At 46.6% G+C, this 16,472-nt stretch overlaps 1 protein-coding gene across 3 annotated transcripts in view; it reads left to right on the forward strand.

The window, feature by feature from the left end:
- The window catches only part of LOC126547923 (large proline-rich protein BAG6), a 189,055-nt gene that overhangs the window by 87,681 nt on the left and 84,902 nt on the right, over nucleotides 1–16,472 (forward strand). For 2 of the 3 annotated variants that reach the window (XM_050195980.3, XM_050195979.3), the window contains exons 12-14: nucleotides 3,781–3,960; nucleotides 4,509–4,619; nucleotides 11,198–11,450. In XM_050195980.3, coding sequence (XP_050051937.1) covers nucleotides 3,781–3,960; nucleotides 4,509–4,619; nucleotides 11,198–11,450 — 544 coding nt within the window. The remainder of the gene's footprint in view (nucleotides 1–3,780; nucleotides 3,961–4,508; nucleotides 4,620–11,197; nucleotides 11,451–16,472) is intronic. The other variant, XM_055063459.2, reaches the window with a different exon arrangement.

Here is a 16,472-nt window from a genome sequence, read left to right on the forward strand (position 1 = left end):
TTCGTGAGGTTTCTGCTGCACCGCCGGACGATGACCGAGTCGGAAGTTGACGCACCATGTGCTACGCTGCCGTCGCATGCGGATCGTGTACAAGCAGTGGCTGTGCTTTCAGCCGCCTATAGTGACCATACGACCCTCTCCGAGATTCAGGCTTATCTGATTGCGCGTAAACGGAACAGCGTGCAACGGCGCATTCACGATTTCTTTAAGCCTACTGCCGAGCCCGAATAAGTGCGTGGAAATAAAGGATTTCATTTTTTTTCCTTCTTAATCTGCTTTTTCGGACACCTGTTTATTCGGACATTTCAGCAGTCCCCGTGAGGTCCGAATAAACGGTCGGCGACTGTAGTTGTTCATTTTATTGCGATAGCAATTATATGGACACTCCAGGCGCATTTCTGCCATTAGCGTTGGTGCTGTTGTGAGGTTCCATATGAAGTCCAAGGGCAATAAAATCATCATTACACACCATATGGTGTATGTGGGAGTGAAAGCATGCGAGGGTGAGCTTGCGATCATGGCTCAACCTTACGCACACAACAGCCAAAAGTGGGAGAATGTGCGCCGCCTGCCCTCACGCTCAAGGTTTCGGGGGAAGGTAGGGAGGGTAGGGAGGGGGTCGCATTCTACTCCTGGTGGCCTTGGTGGCTGTGCGCGCCTGGCTGGGCCACTGTATGTTGAAAGCCATCTGCGACAGGTACAGAGTCCGCGCTGTGCTGTGTTTTCGCTGCTTACTTGGCGTTGTCGGCATTTTCCATTATCCATGTAACTTTTTTCGTTTCTGTGCAACCAAAAATAAACTGTTGCTTCATTTTATAATATTCCCCAAACAAACCCGTCACTGAAAAGGGATAATAGTGAGGCCATTCTATGATTTGTTGGAAAAATGTGTCGAGGCTCCTTTAATGAGCACAGAATTTAATGGTGAAAGAAGTATCATGCCTCCAATTTTTGCAATTGGAAAAGGATAAAACCTGTAAAATCTACCTTCACCGATTGGAAATTTATCCATACTTAAAGGCAACTCCAGATTAGTATGCCAGCATCAATTGCAGCACAGTTCATATATGAAGGTCTGTACAATAATTTTTTATCAATAGAATGTCTGTTGAATAAAATCAAGTGCGCTTTTTTCTTTGAAGCTGAAGATATAGTGATGCTATGGTGTCCTAAAAAGCAATGAGGTCTTCAGTTTGGTAGGGGTCCATACTGTATAATAAGGCTATCTACTATCGCTTAGAAAGTTCTGCTTTCCACTTTTCCTCTATGAAACAGAAGGGTTATTGTCAGCTTGTTAAGGCCAATCTGCATGACAGACAAAAGCACAGACATCGCATCACGTGACTCGACACCGCTTCGTGTGTTGGCACAGTGCGGCTTGGCTGTGGTCGGCACTAACGGTAAAGAGCAGGTGTCTTTGCACTGTTGGGTTTGGCGTTGTTTGCCGCTGGTTGAAGGTTCTGAAATCAGGAGGACCACGTCAAATTTCCATGACACCTCACACACGCCCGTGTGCACACTCTCTCCCACTCTTTAATTCAACCCCACTTTGTGATCTGCTAGTCTTCTGTACTTTCAGCGACCTTCCCGCTAGATTTATCTACTTTTCTGGCTGTTTAGTGAAATTTTTTAATTTAGCGACCAATTACTTTTTTACGTGGCTATCAATCAAAGCTTATAGCTAATGGTACACCCTTACTTTCATGGTAGTGGGTGAAAGAAACAGTGGAAAAACATGAAGACTAGGACGACCTACACAGGACAAGCTCTAGGCAAACGTTCAGGGCAAAATAGTGCTTGTCCTATGTAGTTCTTCTTTGTCTTCGTGTTCTCCCGCTGGTTTCTTTCACCCACGAATTTGAATTAACTCCCTCAGCAAACAGTGCTACCTTACTTTCATAGCTGCTTGCTTATTCTGCAGCAGATAGTGACTTTCATAGCTGCTTGCTTATTCTGCAGCAGATAGTTATACAGAAACAGGTATTCTAATGCCCAGCGATTTCATACTGAAAGTATGTTTAAAATTTGTTCCATACATTTACTGGCTTAGACTGTAGCTGCATAGCTTTTCCATAATTTGCTTAGCTTTGGCATGTGAAATTTAAATTGAAGGTGAAAATGAGCAAGCGTTTCTTGGCCATGCAGTATTACTGAATGCAGTTATTTTCTTCTAGCAGTGATAAATGCCTTTCTCCTATGTCTCTTGCATTATACAGTCCAACCCACTTATAACGATACCGGTTTTAACAATATATCGGTTATAGCAATGAGATGCTGCTGCACCGTCAACTTTTGTATGTTTCGCATGGTGAAATAACCCGTTTACTACAATGCCCAGGTGCCGCATTATCGGTTATGAAGTCTGGCTGCTCGGTGTCTGAGCCGAAAGATAGTGAAATACGAAATACTTGAAAAGAAAAAAAGAAAACAAGCAAATCAAGCCACTACACGATGGCCCGCTGCTCGAACGGCCGTCGCATGCTCATTTTCCAGCCTTCTCTGCGCGCCTCTCTCTCATCGCCTTTCCACCCCTCTGAACACGAATGGACCGCACCAACTGCGCTGCTCGCATCTTGCTCACTGGCTCTTCATTCAGCGCAGTTCTGCAAACAGCCCCATGTTCGTCTTTTGCGTCGATATCATTCCTGGCCACATGGTTTCTTGGCCTCGTTTGACTCGCCGCTGAAGCGGAAGATGACTGGCCCGCTTGCTGATAATTGGCAATGCGTGACGTTGCCAGTGAAAAGAAAGCGCACGGCTATAGATTTGGAAACTAAGTGCTTCTAACCGATGAGGCGGTCATCACGAACGTGCTTGCATCGAATAGCGACGGCGACGACGGCAACTATGACGCGGTAGGGCAGGCAGGCTGCCTCAACGTTGTCCTTACAGGAGGCCCGCCAGATGATTCAGTCCCTCCGGGGCTTCGTTTTTGCAAGGAACCTTCCGCTGCACTTTATGGAGCAACTGGATACCTTGGAGAAAGATGTTGGAAAGGCTGACGAACATAGGGTTTTCTCGTGCAATGCATTGCGACGTTTGTGGTGAGACGCTTGTGTCATTCTTGCATGAGCGTTTCTTCTGGATTTCTCCAGCTGACAGGCTGCCGCGGCAACCTCCTCGCATTTTTTAAAAGGCCCCTTTTGGGCCCACCAAAGCGCTGCCTCGGCGTTGCTCGTATATCGCTTGCCACCTATGACCCCTCTTTGCAGTTATAGCAGTGCTATTCTTTAACGCCGACAGCTGCGGCTTGTCACACGTGATCGGAGCGCCCAGGAAGTAGTTAAACGAGGTAGCACAAACGGCAGCCGGATGGTGGAAGGTGGTAGGGATATAGTGGGGAGGGGCACTGGCCTCCCCGCCATTATAGTTTGCTAAGATCAGCTCTGCGATCCCCCTTGTTTTGATTTTTTCATGCAACCCAGTTTTAACAATTATCAATTACAACAATGGAATTTTCGTGGCATTTGAATATTGTTATAAGTTGGTTCGACTGTATAAATGTTCTTAAGGCACACAGTGAGGTTTACTAAAATTTAATTGATGGACAAAATTCAGCTTTGTGTTGACCAGAGCAAAAAGTTGGGTGGGTTAGTAAGTTTGCATGGTGACAGATGAACAGTGCAAAGGACATAGACTTTGAAAATAAATGGACTTAACAAGCACTGTTCTAATTCCACATCCTTCTTTGTGCTGTTTATCTATTCCCATTTCTGTTGCTAATTTCTTAACATCTGTATTATTTTTGGTTGTATTTACATGTGGCTCATACTTTTTCAGGATGCTGATGTGCAGCGCTTGGCCAATGGTGTATGCTGTGCATTACATCTGTTGAGCCACGCTTTGCATGCTGTGAGTGATCTCCACGTGAATGTGGGTGCCAGGCCACGTATGCTGCGTGCTCGGCTTCTGGGACCCAGTCAGGCTGGCAGCATCTTTCACACTAGCATGCCATTCCAAGTGAGTATGGAACATCATGCTGCTTTCCTTCTTGCTTCCAAGTGTTGCATTTCATTCCTGATTTTATCTGTGCTGTTACTAATTCCAAGTTTGCATACTCAGTCCTGGGCCACAATTTTTATTGGAATATAACACAAGAAAAGAGATTTCATGTATCTTGTTGAAAATTGTATACTGAATGTTTCAAATTGTTCAGTCCTTCAGTAGAGTACGTGATTGGGATACTCAAGCGACTTGCATACACAAGAACCCAATCTGTGCTTAGGTCTTGCATTTGTTGACACAACCCAAATGCAAGCTGTTTGCATTTCCTAATTTAACACACTATGAGTGCTTGCATTTTTCTGCTAGGAATGAAAAAAAAAGCATCCTGTTATCATTTACAGTTATGGACTAGAGGTTTCAGTTATTGTGATCTAGTCTCAGCACTAGCAACTGTTTGTGAAACATTGCTGACAGTATGTGGAGCAAAGAAAATTTGTTTATATGCTGGCTAGTGTGTATTGCGGCCAAGTTGATGTCTGTTGTGCTTGGTTTTATTTTTCCAGAGCCAAATAAATATTGGTGCAGCACAGTCCCCTTCAACCGAATCTGTTCCTACCACAAGAATATCTTCTGGCACCACCACCACAAGTGCTACGTCTACATCTACACAGGCAGTAAATCATTGCATTTTAATATATTTTTTTGTTTCCTTCAAGTGCAATACAATAAACAATAAAGCCCTGTTAACTGGAAGATATAAAAACGAGACAAAATTTCAATATAAGCAACATCACGAAAATAAAAACCTGCTGGCTGCGCATAGACCACATGGTACCTTTACAAATCCGCCAGTATCGTCACCATTCGCTGTCGCGTGCATTGGCACTGGACACATCGGTGTCTATGGGCAATGGTATTAGTGGCACTGTGCCAGGACAGCATGCTTGCAGAGTCGAGATGATTGATTCTAATGCAATATTTAGAGCCAGTCATCTGAGCATAACCAGTTCGAGGCATTGAAAAGGCTGATGCTTCTACTTTTTACATCGCAATGAATTCTGGACAATTTAACTTTGAAAACTGAAACTGAACTGCGGAAAATGCGATTGTCACATGTTTAGCAGACGCCTAAAAATGGCTCGGCATTTACGCCTCACATTCACGTGAGCAAGAAGTGAGCATCTTTATCAAGCTGTGATCTCACTGAACCACTGTGGGCTTGCATACTGGCTTCTTTATGCTGCAGCGTGCGGGCTGATCGGGCGCCTGCTCAAAAATGCCGATCATCTAACTCAAGGTCACGATTAACTCTTTCCCTACCATAGGTAAAGTAGGTGTTTTTTTGTAGGTTACGTCTTTTTTTTTTTTCTGAAGGAACTACGGCACTCGACAAAAAGCAGAAGGAATGCACTTTTCATGCATAAAAGTTATATTAATGAGATGTATGCTATAATCAAGATTGTGAGATCAAATTCAACAAAGTTTGTGAAGACACACTTGTATCTACTAAGAAAAACATGTAACAAAAATTACGAGATATAAAAAATGTATTGCCATCTAATAGGTACCATCTCCAAAAAAAATCAAAATTGTTAATCTAACAGGTTTTTCACTACAAAAATTTAACTGCATGCACTACAGTTGGGCATGCCGGGCAATGGCCTCAGATTTTTCGGGCTGCCTTTTGTCGTCGTTGCTCTCAGAGTCTAAGTCCGACGAAAAGGCAGCATCCTCAGAATCGCTGCTACTCAGTTCATCGATTAAATCAGTTGGAAACGCAGCAGTATCGTAAGATCTGCAATCTTTCAAAGCGCGCGCGCTGCTCCTGGAGGTGGCTATTTTTGCTTTCTACTTTGACGATCATGAAAACTTCGGAGCATGTTCAAAAATTACTGCCTGGAGGGGAAAGTGAACTGCTTAGAAAACAAAATAGTTCTCCTCCTTCACATCCGATAGAGCAGTGTGTCTGTGAGCGGCAGGAAAAGTCTCAAAACTGGCGTTTCAAACCATCGTTAATGGCTAACGATGCCCAATGGGCACGGTATGGAAAGAGTTAATCACATTCAGTAATCACATTGATGCGTCCCTGACAGTGCCCTAAATGAGAGGGGAGGAAAATGACTTCAGTTCCCAGCGCACCACTACCTACGTCGTGAAGTCCCAACAATGTAACCAAGTGGCAGCGAACAGCCAAGCAAGAGGAAGTAAGTGGTGATAGAAAGAAGGGCCCGGTGCGGCGTGCGGCGTCTAGCTCAGCTAATGAGCTACGGATGGGTGAACAGTGAGTGCAAGCAACACTGCCGACGTAGCCTGGTGCCTTTTCCCTGGTATTTTTGAAGTAGAGATTTTGAGATATCCGGAGTGCAATGCAAGAACTTTTTGAGATAAGGGAAAAACACACAGGTTGGCACCACAGCCAGAAAAAATTCCTGACTTAGTTAACCGATATTTAGAGATATCAGAGTTCAAGTTAATGAGGGTTTACTGTATGTGGTTGCATACTGTATTTACTCGAATCTGGGCCAGCCCTGATTCTAAGCGAACCCCTAAATGTCCGAAGTGAGAAAAAAAATTAAGACTTGCCTCGAATGTAGGCCGAACAAAAAAGTGAGGACAGTGGTCACAAAATGAAAACAGCATTTATTTAATATGAACATGCCGAGCTCACTCTACGTCATCATCGCTGCTAGCTTCGTACGCTTACAAATGCATGCAAGCTCGCATCTGCGTGCCCGCGCATGCGCAGACAGTGCGGCACGGCTCGTACGCATCAGGACGTGGTGCGATCTCGGTGAACAGCTCCTCTGTTCCCTTGCACTTATATTCCTTATAGCTGTCATCTCGTTGCGGCACACGCCTAAAGCGTCTCCTGTTGACCCCTGGAACGACAGACGTTTTTCTCGTCGATGCTGAAGTTCCGTCCGGCTTGAACGTTTGACGATCGGCTAGTACAACTCTGCGGCTAGCACAACTTTTCGTTTGAAAGCGGCAGCATAGTGGCATCGCCTGTTTGGTGCCATTACGATAACGCCATGCTGCACGCCGATACGACAGGTCAAAATGGCGACGTCGCTCGTGTACTTTAGTTGGCTACTGGTGCGGCTAGTAACGGCTGTGATACTGACTTTTCTAGTTAGCGCTAGCTGTGCGCCATATTTATCATCGCTTGATTGCGTTACCGTGAGCTTGCTCCCCTCCCTCTCCTTCCCTTTGCTCATGCGGAAAGGCGTCACTTGTGAACCCACCATCTTTCTCATCTCAACCTCGCCCACTTTCACTCCCACCAGTGCGTGGGGCGTGATAGGATCTTGTCACACTTGGACTGCATATGGAATATGATGCCGCTCCACTTCAGCGGTCGCTCTTGTCGCACAGAGGTGTGTTTGCAAGCAGCCACTTCTAATTCAATCATCTGGCCATCTGCATCCGCGGAAGTTTCCATTTATTGTCTCGGCATTCCTTTGCAGCGGCAGTGAAATTTCGTTATATTGAAATCACATACAAAAACACTTCATATTATTGAAGTTCTAAGTAGACCCTCGTTGATACGTTTCTGTTAGGTACGTTTTCCCGGCGCCAGTACTTGCAATAGAGAACACAAAAAATGACCCCATAGAGTTACGCTCATTTTTGACCAGTTCGTATGTTTCCGGAAAACAATTTTTCAGCACCAACATTCAGTATGTCGCCATAATGTGATGATATAAGTTTTCCAGCCGCTAGGTCCCATGTAGACAAGAAAATGTGCAAGACGCGCGCAATCGAACAGTATATAGCTGCCCGCCGCCGCAGCTTCACCGCAATACTAGCCCGCCCGTCTCACCTGAAAATGCCGGCACGCACTCAGTTTCTCACTTCGGTACAAGCAAATCTTCTCCGGGGTCGTCACACGCGGCATTCACAGCTATCACCACCAATCTTGTGGTGATAAGCATCTTTGCCTATCTGTTTCACAGTGCTTAGTGCCGTCGGAAGCTTAGGGCACACTTTTATTAGGGGATAACCGAAATGCGACACCGTTTCCTGCGTCAGACTGCGATCGATTGTATACGTTTTCGGGTCACCTCTCGTTTTCGGGCCACCGTAGTGCCATTGGTAGTGTACTGCAGGCTTTCAGTAGGCGATAATCCAAACACGCCGCGGTTCCCTGCTGCAGGCAGCGCGATGTGGACATTACGTTTCACTTCCGTGGCATCTGGCATCGCCCACCAGCTCGATTTCGTTTGGGTTCCCGTCGCCCTCTCAAAACACAGCGCATTGCGAAAACAGCAAAACATGTCTGAGGCCGCTGGGCACCACTAGCTCGACCGCCATCTCATGCTGCAACGATCCGCACGATGCTTCGCATTACATGGATGTCAACAATAGTTCAATCTACCAAAATGTTTTAGTTACTTCGAATAGTACGTTTTCCCAGTTTGTACATTTTTTTCTCGCATTTTTTCCCCCCCCAAAATGTATGAACGCGGTTCTACTGTACATGGTGTTCTATTGACAAGAGGTTATGAAAAGTTAAATACCTTGTTATATTGAGAATTTCGTTATAAATGAAGTTTGACTATATCAAAGTAAATGTAACCGCACATAATATCAAAGCTCCTAAGACAGTGTCTGGGAACGTGAATGTGAGGCAACCTCTCGTGCCTTCAGCCACCTCCTCATGGCTTTCAACTTCATGAGCTACGTTGAGATCAGCAAACAACGACAATCTGAGTACAGTGATGGCGATACTTCTAAGCCACATGGCAGTTTCTGCAAAGTGACTGTTTTCGGTGGTGACAGGGGGTGATCAACAAGGGCAGCAGTGCCCTTGTTGACGGACAAGGCCGGATCAGTGATCAGCTATTTAGACGCAACAAATGGGAAGCTAATACATATAACTCTTTGGAAACTAAGCGGGACTAATGCTTCACAGCAAAATAGCTGGGAAAATGTAACAAACAGGAATGTATCAGTGAGGCTCTACTGTGTAATTTACATATTATTGCATTGTTTTTTTAGTTCTGCAAAAGTCCATCTCATCTTTTTACACTTTAGATGACCCAGTACATACAGTTTACAGAATTTTCAAAAAGACATTTTCCTAGCCTAGGAATTTTAGTAAATGTATTGATGGGCTAGAAGAAAGGCTTTTTTCTAACAGACAGTGTTATTTTTTTAATGCTACTAACCTCATCATGATTGGTTCAATGGATGTCGAACACAATCTCCCCATTCCAATGTATTTAGATAGCACCTGCTAAGGTAAAGCTTCTCCTTAAGGGATAAGATTCTGCTTGTTTCCATCATTTAGAGGCATGTTCTTTACATTAGCATTGTTATTTGGGACAGAGTCCATAAAGGTGTTGCAGGGTGTCTACCAACCGAGAAAACCGGGAATTCTCAGGGATGTTGAGTAGTCTGGAAATACTCAGGGAAAACTCAGGGAATTTGTGCTTCTATCAGGCAAAATTAGCTGTAATTTTATTTAAAAGGAACGAAAGTGGCGGTAATGCTGGCTCGAGTAACAGAGGAATCGTAACGAATGGTCTTCGACGTAGTGTCGTCGGCTAAAGGAGTTGCCGGTGTGCAGTTAACGACCGTCTTCCCAGACGCCCTATAATTCGGACAGCTTTGTGGCACCACCACGTACCCCACTGGGTCAATGTATAAGAACGTTTGAAATTTCAGTCGCGAGAACTCTTCGGCTGCCCGATTTTCCGGGCTTTTTGCTGGGACCACAAGTCCAAAACGGCATTAAACAAAGCCAACATCTCTGCCATTTTGAATACCTCGCTGCCTCGTACCGGCACACTCGCACGTAGGGATCCGCTGGCAGCTGCAGTCACCACCGTGGCAATGCTAGAACTGGCTGTTTCGACGTTCGCTATTCATCATCTTGCCGTTCTATGGCGTGTTTTTCATTGAAAGAATTCGCCACTGTCAGAAATGGCACAGACTCCGCCTTTGTAATCCTCGCGATTGATTGGCTTCGAAGCTCGGAAAGCACGACGCATTGCATAATGCCAGTTCCCGAAAGTCAGCTTCACCTCAATACAGGGATGTTACGCTGCAAAGCATATGCAAAAGTATATACAGTGAAGCATAACAAGCATGGGAACGGGCAATTGTCACGGCACAGAGTATGTATTCCTTAATTATACACGCGTGCACCTACCGTCTCCTGTTACAGTACAAGCACTGATATGTCTAACAAGTGTACTGGCAGGCCTTCAGAGCTTTTTCAGATGTGCCTGTGGCGATTTGAGTCCTTAAGAGCAGTAAAAGACATGCATTCATCCTTTTCTGACTGCCCGATTTTCGGACATGTTCATGGCCCGTAGGGAGCCCATAAAATTGGGACGTTGACGGTACAGATGTCCAAGAGGATGCTTCAAATGGTCCGTGTGGCAAACTTGCAGTGGAAGGAGGACGAGGACACAAGTACCCTACACATTGAGGAATTAATGGAAAAGGAAGCATGCTGCCGCTTCTTTGCAGGACCTTGAGCACAAAAAACAGTGTTTGCTGACGCCTAAATACCTGAACCTAAATAAACTCATCATAGCAGTAAAATGCAACACTGAGGCGTTGTGCTCGGGCTGAGAGTATATCAGGACAGTTGAGGCTGACTTACTGGCTGTTGCGAGAGAATCTCACTTGTGACCAAGTTTGGGCTTCAAACCAATGAGCATGCTATCAGTTGATAGAAATAGTTCATATTCGAAAATATTTGTTTCTATATGCATCTAGAAGGTACGATTGCTACAATGCCCTTGTGGTGCTGCAGGTATTCGCATAAATAAATACAGATCTCCTTTTTATTTGATTTGAGAATGTTCGACTCGATTTGCAATGGGTTTTACCATTTTTCTTCGAAGATATTTTATACGCTGTATTTGACTAACCACTTCCTTCGAATTCAAGTTCTATTCAAATTGAATTAAGTCGCTTTTTATTTTTTGACATGCTCACTAGAGAGTAAAAGTGAAAGTTCTGTGTCACTCAGGGAATTTTGCTAGGACAATCAGGGAAAACCTGGAAAACTCAGGGAACTTTGAAATGTCAGCTTGGTAGACACGCTGTGTTGGCGCTAACTTCTACTTTGAGCCTAATACTGCAAACCAAAAATTCAATTTCAATCTATCTGCTATGATGGTGAAGCAAGTCTTTTTTTCATGTTGCCTGCACCTTTCATTCTCACATTGGTCTCTTCATGTCGTGCCCAAAAAACTGTGAAGCCAGCGCCTTTGACTTCATTTATTACTTGCAGGCACCAACGTCTAGCAGCACATCTCCTACTACTGGAGGCGTTGGTCCCTTCAGCACTACGGGCCCTGCACTGCTGACAGCTCAAAGCCCAGTAGTGTTCATGGAGCTTGGACCAGGGTCTATCACCATTGACAGTATTTCCACGGCAGTGATCAATGACCTTCCCACACCCTTGGATCGTATTGTGGATCAACCTGAGAATACTATCCCTTCTGCTTCTTCAACAGTTGAGGAGGGTCCCTCGAGCCAGCCTGGTAAGACCAAGCTACCGCACACGTCTAGGCTTTGCCTATACTGGTTCTTACAGTTCATAGGATCTGCATGGTTTTAATAGTACATTTATGCCTCATTGAGCCTTATAACTATGCACAATAAACAACATCCTACGAAAATGCCACCCAGTATTATCACGTAACGAGTGTCCGAGAAAAACATTCCCGGTGGTACCAAAGGTGACCTATCGCTACAACAGAAACATTAAAGACATGTTAGTGCATGCAAAAGTCAGCCGACATCGTTCCCCTGCAATAAAAGCATGCTGTCGCCCTAGATGCAAAACCTGCAGGCACCTTCAAAGGGACATTAAGATTAAAAGCACCGCAAATAGTTATACGTTTGAAGTGAAAACTACCCTATTCAGTCGAATCTAGGCCAGCCCTGTTTCTAAGCAGACCCCCAAATGTCTGAAGCCAGAAAAAATTAAGACTTGCCTCGAATGTAAGCCGAACAAAAAAGTGAGGACAGCGGTCACAAAATGAAAACAGCAATTATTTAATATGAACGTGCCGAGCTCACTCTATGTCGTCATCGCTGCTAGCTTCGTACGCTTACGAACGCACGCAAGCTCGCGTCTGTGTGCCCGCGCATGCGCAGACAGTGCGGCACGGTTCGTACGCATCAGGACGTGGTGCGATCTCTGTGAACAGCTCCTCTGTTACCTCGCGCTTATCTTCCTTATAGCTGTCATCTTGTTGCGGCACATGCCTAAAGCGTCTCCTGTTGACTCCTGGAACGACAGTTTTTCTCATCGATGCTGAAGTTCCGTCCGTCTTGAACGTTTGGCGATCGGCTAGTACAACTCTGCAGCTAGCACAACTTTTCGTTTGAAAGCAGCAGCATAGTGGCATCGCCTGTTTGGTGCCATTAAGATAACGCCACACTGCACGCCGATACGACAGGTCAAAATGTGGACGTCGCTCATGTATTTTAGTTGGCTACTGGTGCGGCTAGTAACGGCTGCGATACTGACTTTCCTAGTTGGCGCTAGCTGTGTACCATATTTATGATTTTCAATTACAAACTGGCACATCTTTTTTAAAATCCTCGAATCTAAGCCGGCTCTAGTGTTTGGTATACAGTAAAACCTCATTAAACCGTACCCGCTTAAACAGTAGTTTCGGTTTAAAAGTAGTAAAGTCAATTCCCTGACTCAGCGGCCATTGAACATAATGTATTTTGTATCCGCATAAACCGTACTAGCTTTTTGCGTACGCATCGGTTAAAACGTAGCGTTTCCACTTTTCGTCGCGCAAACACGGCGGTGCGTTTACACTTTTCGTCGCGCAAACACGGCGGTGCGTCGTCTCCATCGGGCCACCCGGCAGAACAATAAGCCTCAGAGATCGGTACAACGGCCTCCAAGCGCCCAGTGCGTTTGCATGTGAAGCCACATCAACATCAACGTCATTTCGATGCCGTGCCAGAGAGCGTTGTGGCGTCGTGCAAGCGAGGACTCGCGTCATGCCGAAGGACGGATAAAAAAGACGTCGGGTGCTCAGCATAGAAGAAAAATTAGACATCGTCCGTGCTATCGAACGTGACATGAAGAAGTCGGCGCTGGCCCGCGACATGGATCTGCTGTTGACTACAGTGTGTGGCATTTGGAATGCGGAGATTTGGATTGCTCGGCAGCGCTGCTGCGACCGTGAAGAGATGTCAGCTACGAGGTTCGACTTTTCGCCATCGTTGCCTCTGTTGTAGCCGAAGTGTCGACTAGCGACACCGATGAGGACGACACGGAAAGCGACAGCACGGGCGATTCAGGCCCGACAGTGGCAGAAGCTGCCCGTTACGTCAGCCTCATGAATGCAATCGTCGCGACGAGCACAGGGGCGCGATAACGTAACTATTCCAAACGAAAAGTATTGCGAACTCCGGCACCCGGCAATGAAAAAGGCGCCCCGGAACTTCTGCAGCACTCCTGCGCGCGTGCACGGAGAATATGTAACGCCAACGAGGAATCTGCCGTGCGAGTGTTTGCCGAGAGGAGGGGGCTGGCTGAGAAGCTGGCACGCAGCTTCAGTAAGTTTGAGGCTGCTGTTGTCCTGCTAGGCCGCCGCGGCGTCAAACGAAAACACTTTTGTCGCGCGAAGTGAATAAATACTGCATGTTTTTTCCCCTTTCATCGCACTTTCTTTGAGTTCCGTTTTCGACAGGTAAGTGGGCAATCTCACGCTATTTCGGTTAAACAGTACTATCGTTTAGTAAATACTTTTTCCGAGCTCCGGCGAACTACGGTTTAATGAGGTTTCACTGTATGATTATTTGAAGAAAAAGCCAGCTGCCTAGATTCAAATGATTTTTAAAAAAAAGTTGCTTTATTTGCACTAGTTCCGATGCAATTTATATGCTTGAATGTTCTTTCCGTAAAAAAACAATATATGGGTGAAACGGGACAATCAATGAACGTCAGGTTAAATGGACATCACGTGGACACAGCTAAAAAGCTTTTCAAAGCCATTACCGAGGATTTCAACCAACCAGGTCACAACTTTGATGAACTTAAACTCTACATCCTAAAGTCAAATTTTCGTTCTGCGCAAGACACTCGCATAATGATCACACTTACGTAATAATTGCAGCCCTGAATTTTGTCGTCAAAATTCGTTGTCGTCAAAATTCGATTTTTTTTTTTTTCTTTCCTGTGCAATGATCGCACCCTGAACTGGTCGCAGCGATATGTCTTGTGCCAAGTCTAGCTAAGGATGATCGTGCTTACCATCTGTTGAATACTGTCAAATGCTATGTGAATGACTCTTGAAGGCATACCAAGCGGTCTGCACGAACCCAACATTCTTAAGCAGATGGCCCATTTCATTCATCACTCTCCGCACTTCTATTGGGGGGAAAAAAAAAAAAGCTACAACCAAACTTGCCTCGGCTTTATTATTTGTAGGCTTCATAATGGTTTTGGTCAACAACAACAACAACATAAAGGACGCCTTTCGATTCTTGTCTGCGCTTGTGGGCACGCAACAAGTCGCGAGTGGCAACGATAGTGGCCACGTTTACACTGATACGTTAGAAGTGTATCCTATTCATACGCCGACGCTTGTAACGCAGCTAAGATATTCGCCGACCCTTAGCGGAAACGTGCCGTATTAGGATAGCAGTGAAGACAAATGCTGCAGTTTCCGCAGCATGTCCGCCATGTTTTCTGTCACTGGCAGCTAAGCGTGCCCATATCTTGGACATGGCTACACTTTGCGTCAAGTTTGCGACAAACTTGCCGATATTAACAATATTATTCATTACTGATATGGAAGAAGCTGTTCCAATGCGCATAATGTACTCACAAGAAGAAAAATAATTACGTTTGGCGCGTTCGGTGCGCTCTGCCGACCGCCATTTTTGTTCTGGTGTCCCACACTGACAGCGGCAGCCGTCTGCTTGTTCACGCGTTGTCATCCCGCAGCAAATGCGGGATGAAAAAAGAAAATGTTTCTTTTCGTGGGAAATTTAAACCGCGTGATGATTGCACCCCTGAATTTGCGTTGTGGGGATGCGCGACCCTCGCGCCTCCCCTGATGTTTTCCCGCATAGCGCATCCCCTGATATGCTGTTTTTCCCGCACGGCTCGCGTGGCCTGGCGCCCGTGGCGCTCGGAGTGGTACAAGCGCGGTGTGAGAGATGGCGCCACCGTCGCGGCGGGGTTACTCGGGCGCCGAGGGACAGGCGCTTGCTCTCTTCCCCGGCGGGTCGGCGAACAGCGCCGGACGTACCGCGCGCGCGCGCGCCAATCCATGGTTCTGCGAGACCGTCTCGCGTGGCCGCCTTGGACACCGTTGGCGTGACTGTACACGCGAACGACGAGGCGTTGGGATCCAGCATGGGGCGAACATATTCGCTCGCTTTGCGGTCGTGGTGAGTCGGACTTCTAGATTTGTCGCGCGCCCACCGGCATGTTTTGGGGATAGCAACTCGGCTAGCAGGCATTGATCTATGAAAGGTGCAATAAATGCCCTTGTGACTGTTTGCACTACTGTGTTGTCGTTCCTTTGTCCCAAGAGTACGGAGGAGAGAACCCCGGATCTCCCACATCTGGCGCCCAACGTGGGGCCCTTGGGGCATCGGACGATAGACTTAACAGTTTTGCTTCGTTCGAGACTTTTGTTTGAACCGAAGCGTAGGGCTAGCGTGGATTTTGATCGCTAGCGTTGGCGGCGTGCTTTCTTGAGCGAGGCGGCGGTGGCTGTAGTGTGTTTGAACATGTCAACATGCTAAGCCTTTTCGCAAGTGTTTTTTTTTTTTAATGGCATTCGTTGGTACGAGAGCCACGTGGTCTGCATCCTGGGAGAGCGAGGCTGAGCGCCCGCGGAGCAGTGGCAAGCCTGAAGCGAGTACGGAAGCCTCGTGGGTGGTCCGAATTTCTTATGTAAATAGCTTCTTCTATCTCTTTGACTCGGATGAAGTCGCGGCTCAGGGAGCCGGGTGGCCGCGGGCCACGGGTGCCACTACGGGCTGACTGGTATTGCGGTCTGGCACCGGGCGCTCCGACACCGTCTGGGACGGTGGGCGCCGTCAACTCGGATGCTGTGTGCACCGAGCGGAGTAGGACCACCTCACAGAGCTGACGTCTCCTCGCGGCTGCCTGTTTTGCGCCCATTTTGGGTGTTGTTTTTGGATGCCGGTTGTTGTCAGGGTAGCGACGCTTTAGGCCTAAGGCTTTACGAAGCCCACCGTCCCAGACGGTGTCGGAGCGCCCGGTGCCAGACCGCAATACCAGTCAGCCCGTAGTGGCACCCGTGGCCCGCGGCCACCCGGCTCCCTGAGCCGCGACTTCATCCGAGTCAAAGAGATAGAAGAAGCTATTTACATAAGAAATTCGGACCACCCACGAGGCTTCCGTACTCACTCGCTTCAGGCTTGCCACTGCTCCGCGGGCGCTCAGCCTCGCTCTCCCAGGATGCAGACCACGTGGCTCTCGTACCAACGAATGCCATTAAAAAAAAACACTTGCGAAAAGGCTTAGCATGTTGACATGTTCAAACACACTA

The sequence above is a fragment of the Dermacentor andersoni genome, chromosome 1 (genome assembly GCF_023375885.2).
Source record: "Dermacentor andersoni chromosome 1, qqDerAnde1_hic_scaffold, whole genome shotgun sequence".
In the NCBI taxonomy this organism is placed as follows: domain Eukaryota; kingdom Metazoa; phylum Arthropoda; class Arachnida; order Ixodida; family Ixodidae; genus Dermacentor; species Dermacentor andersoni.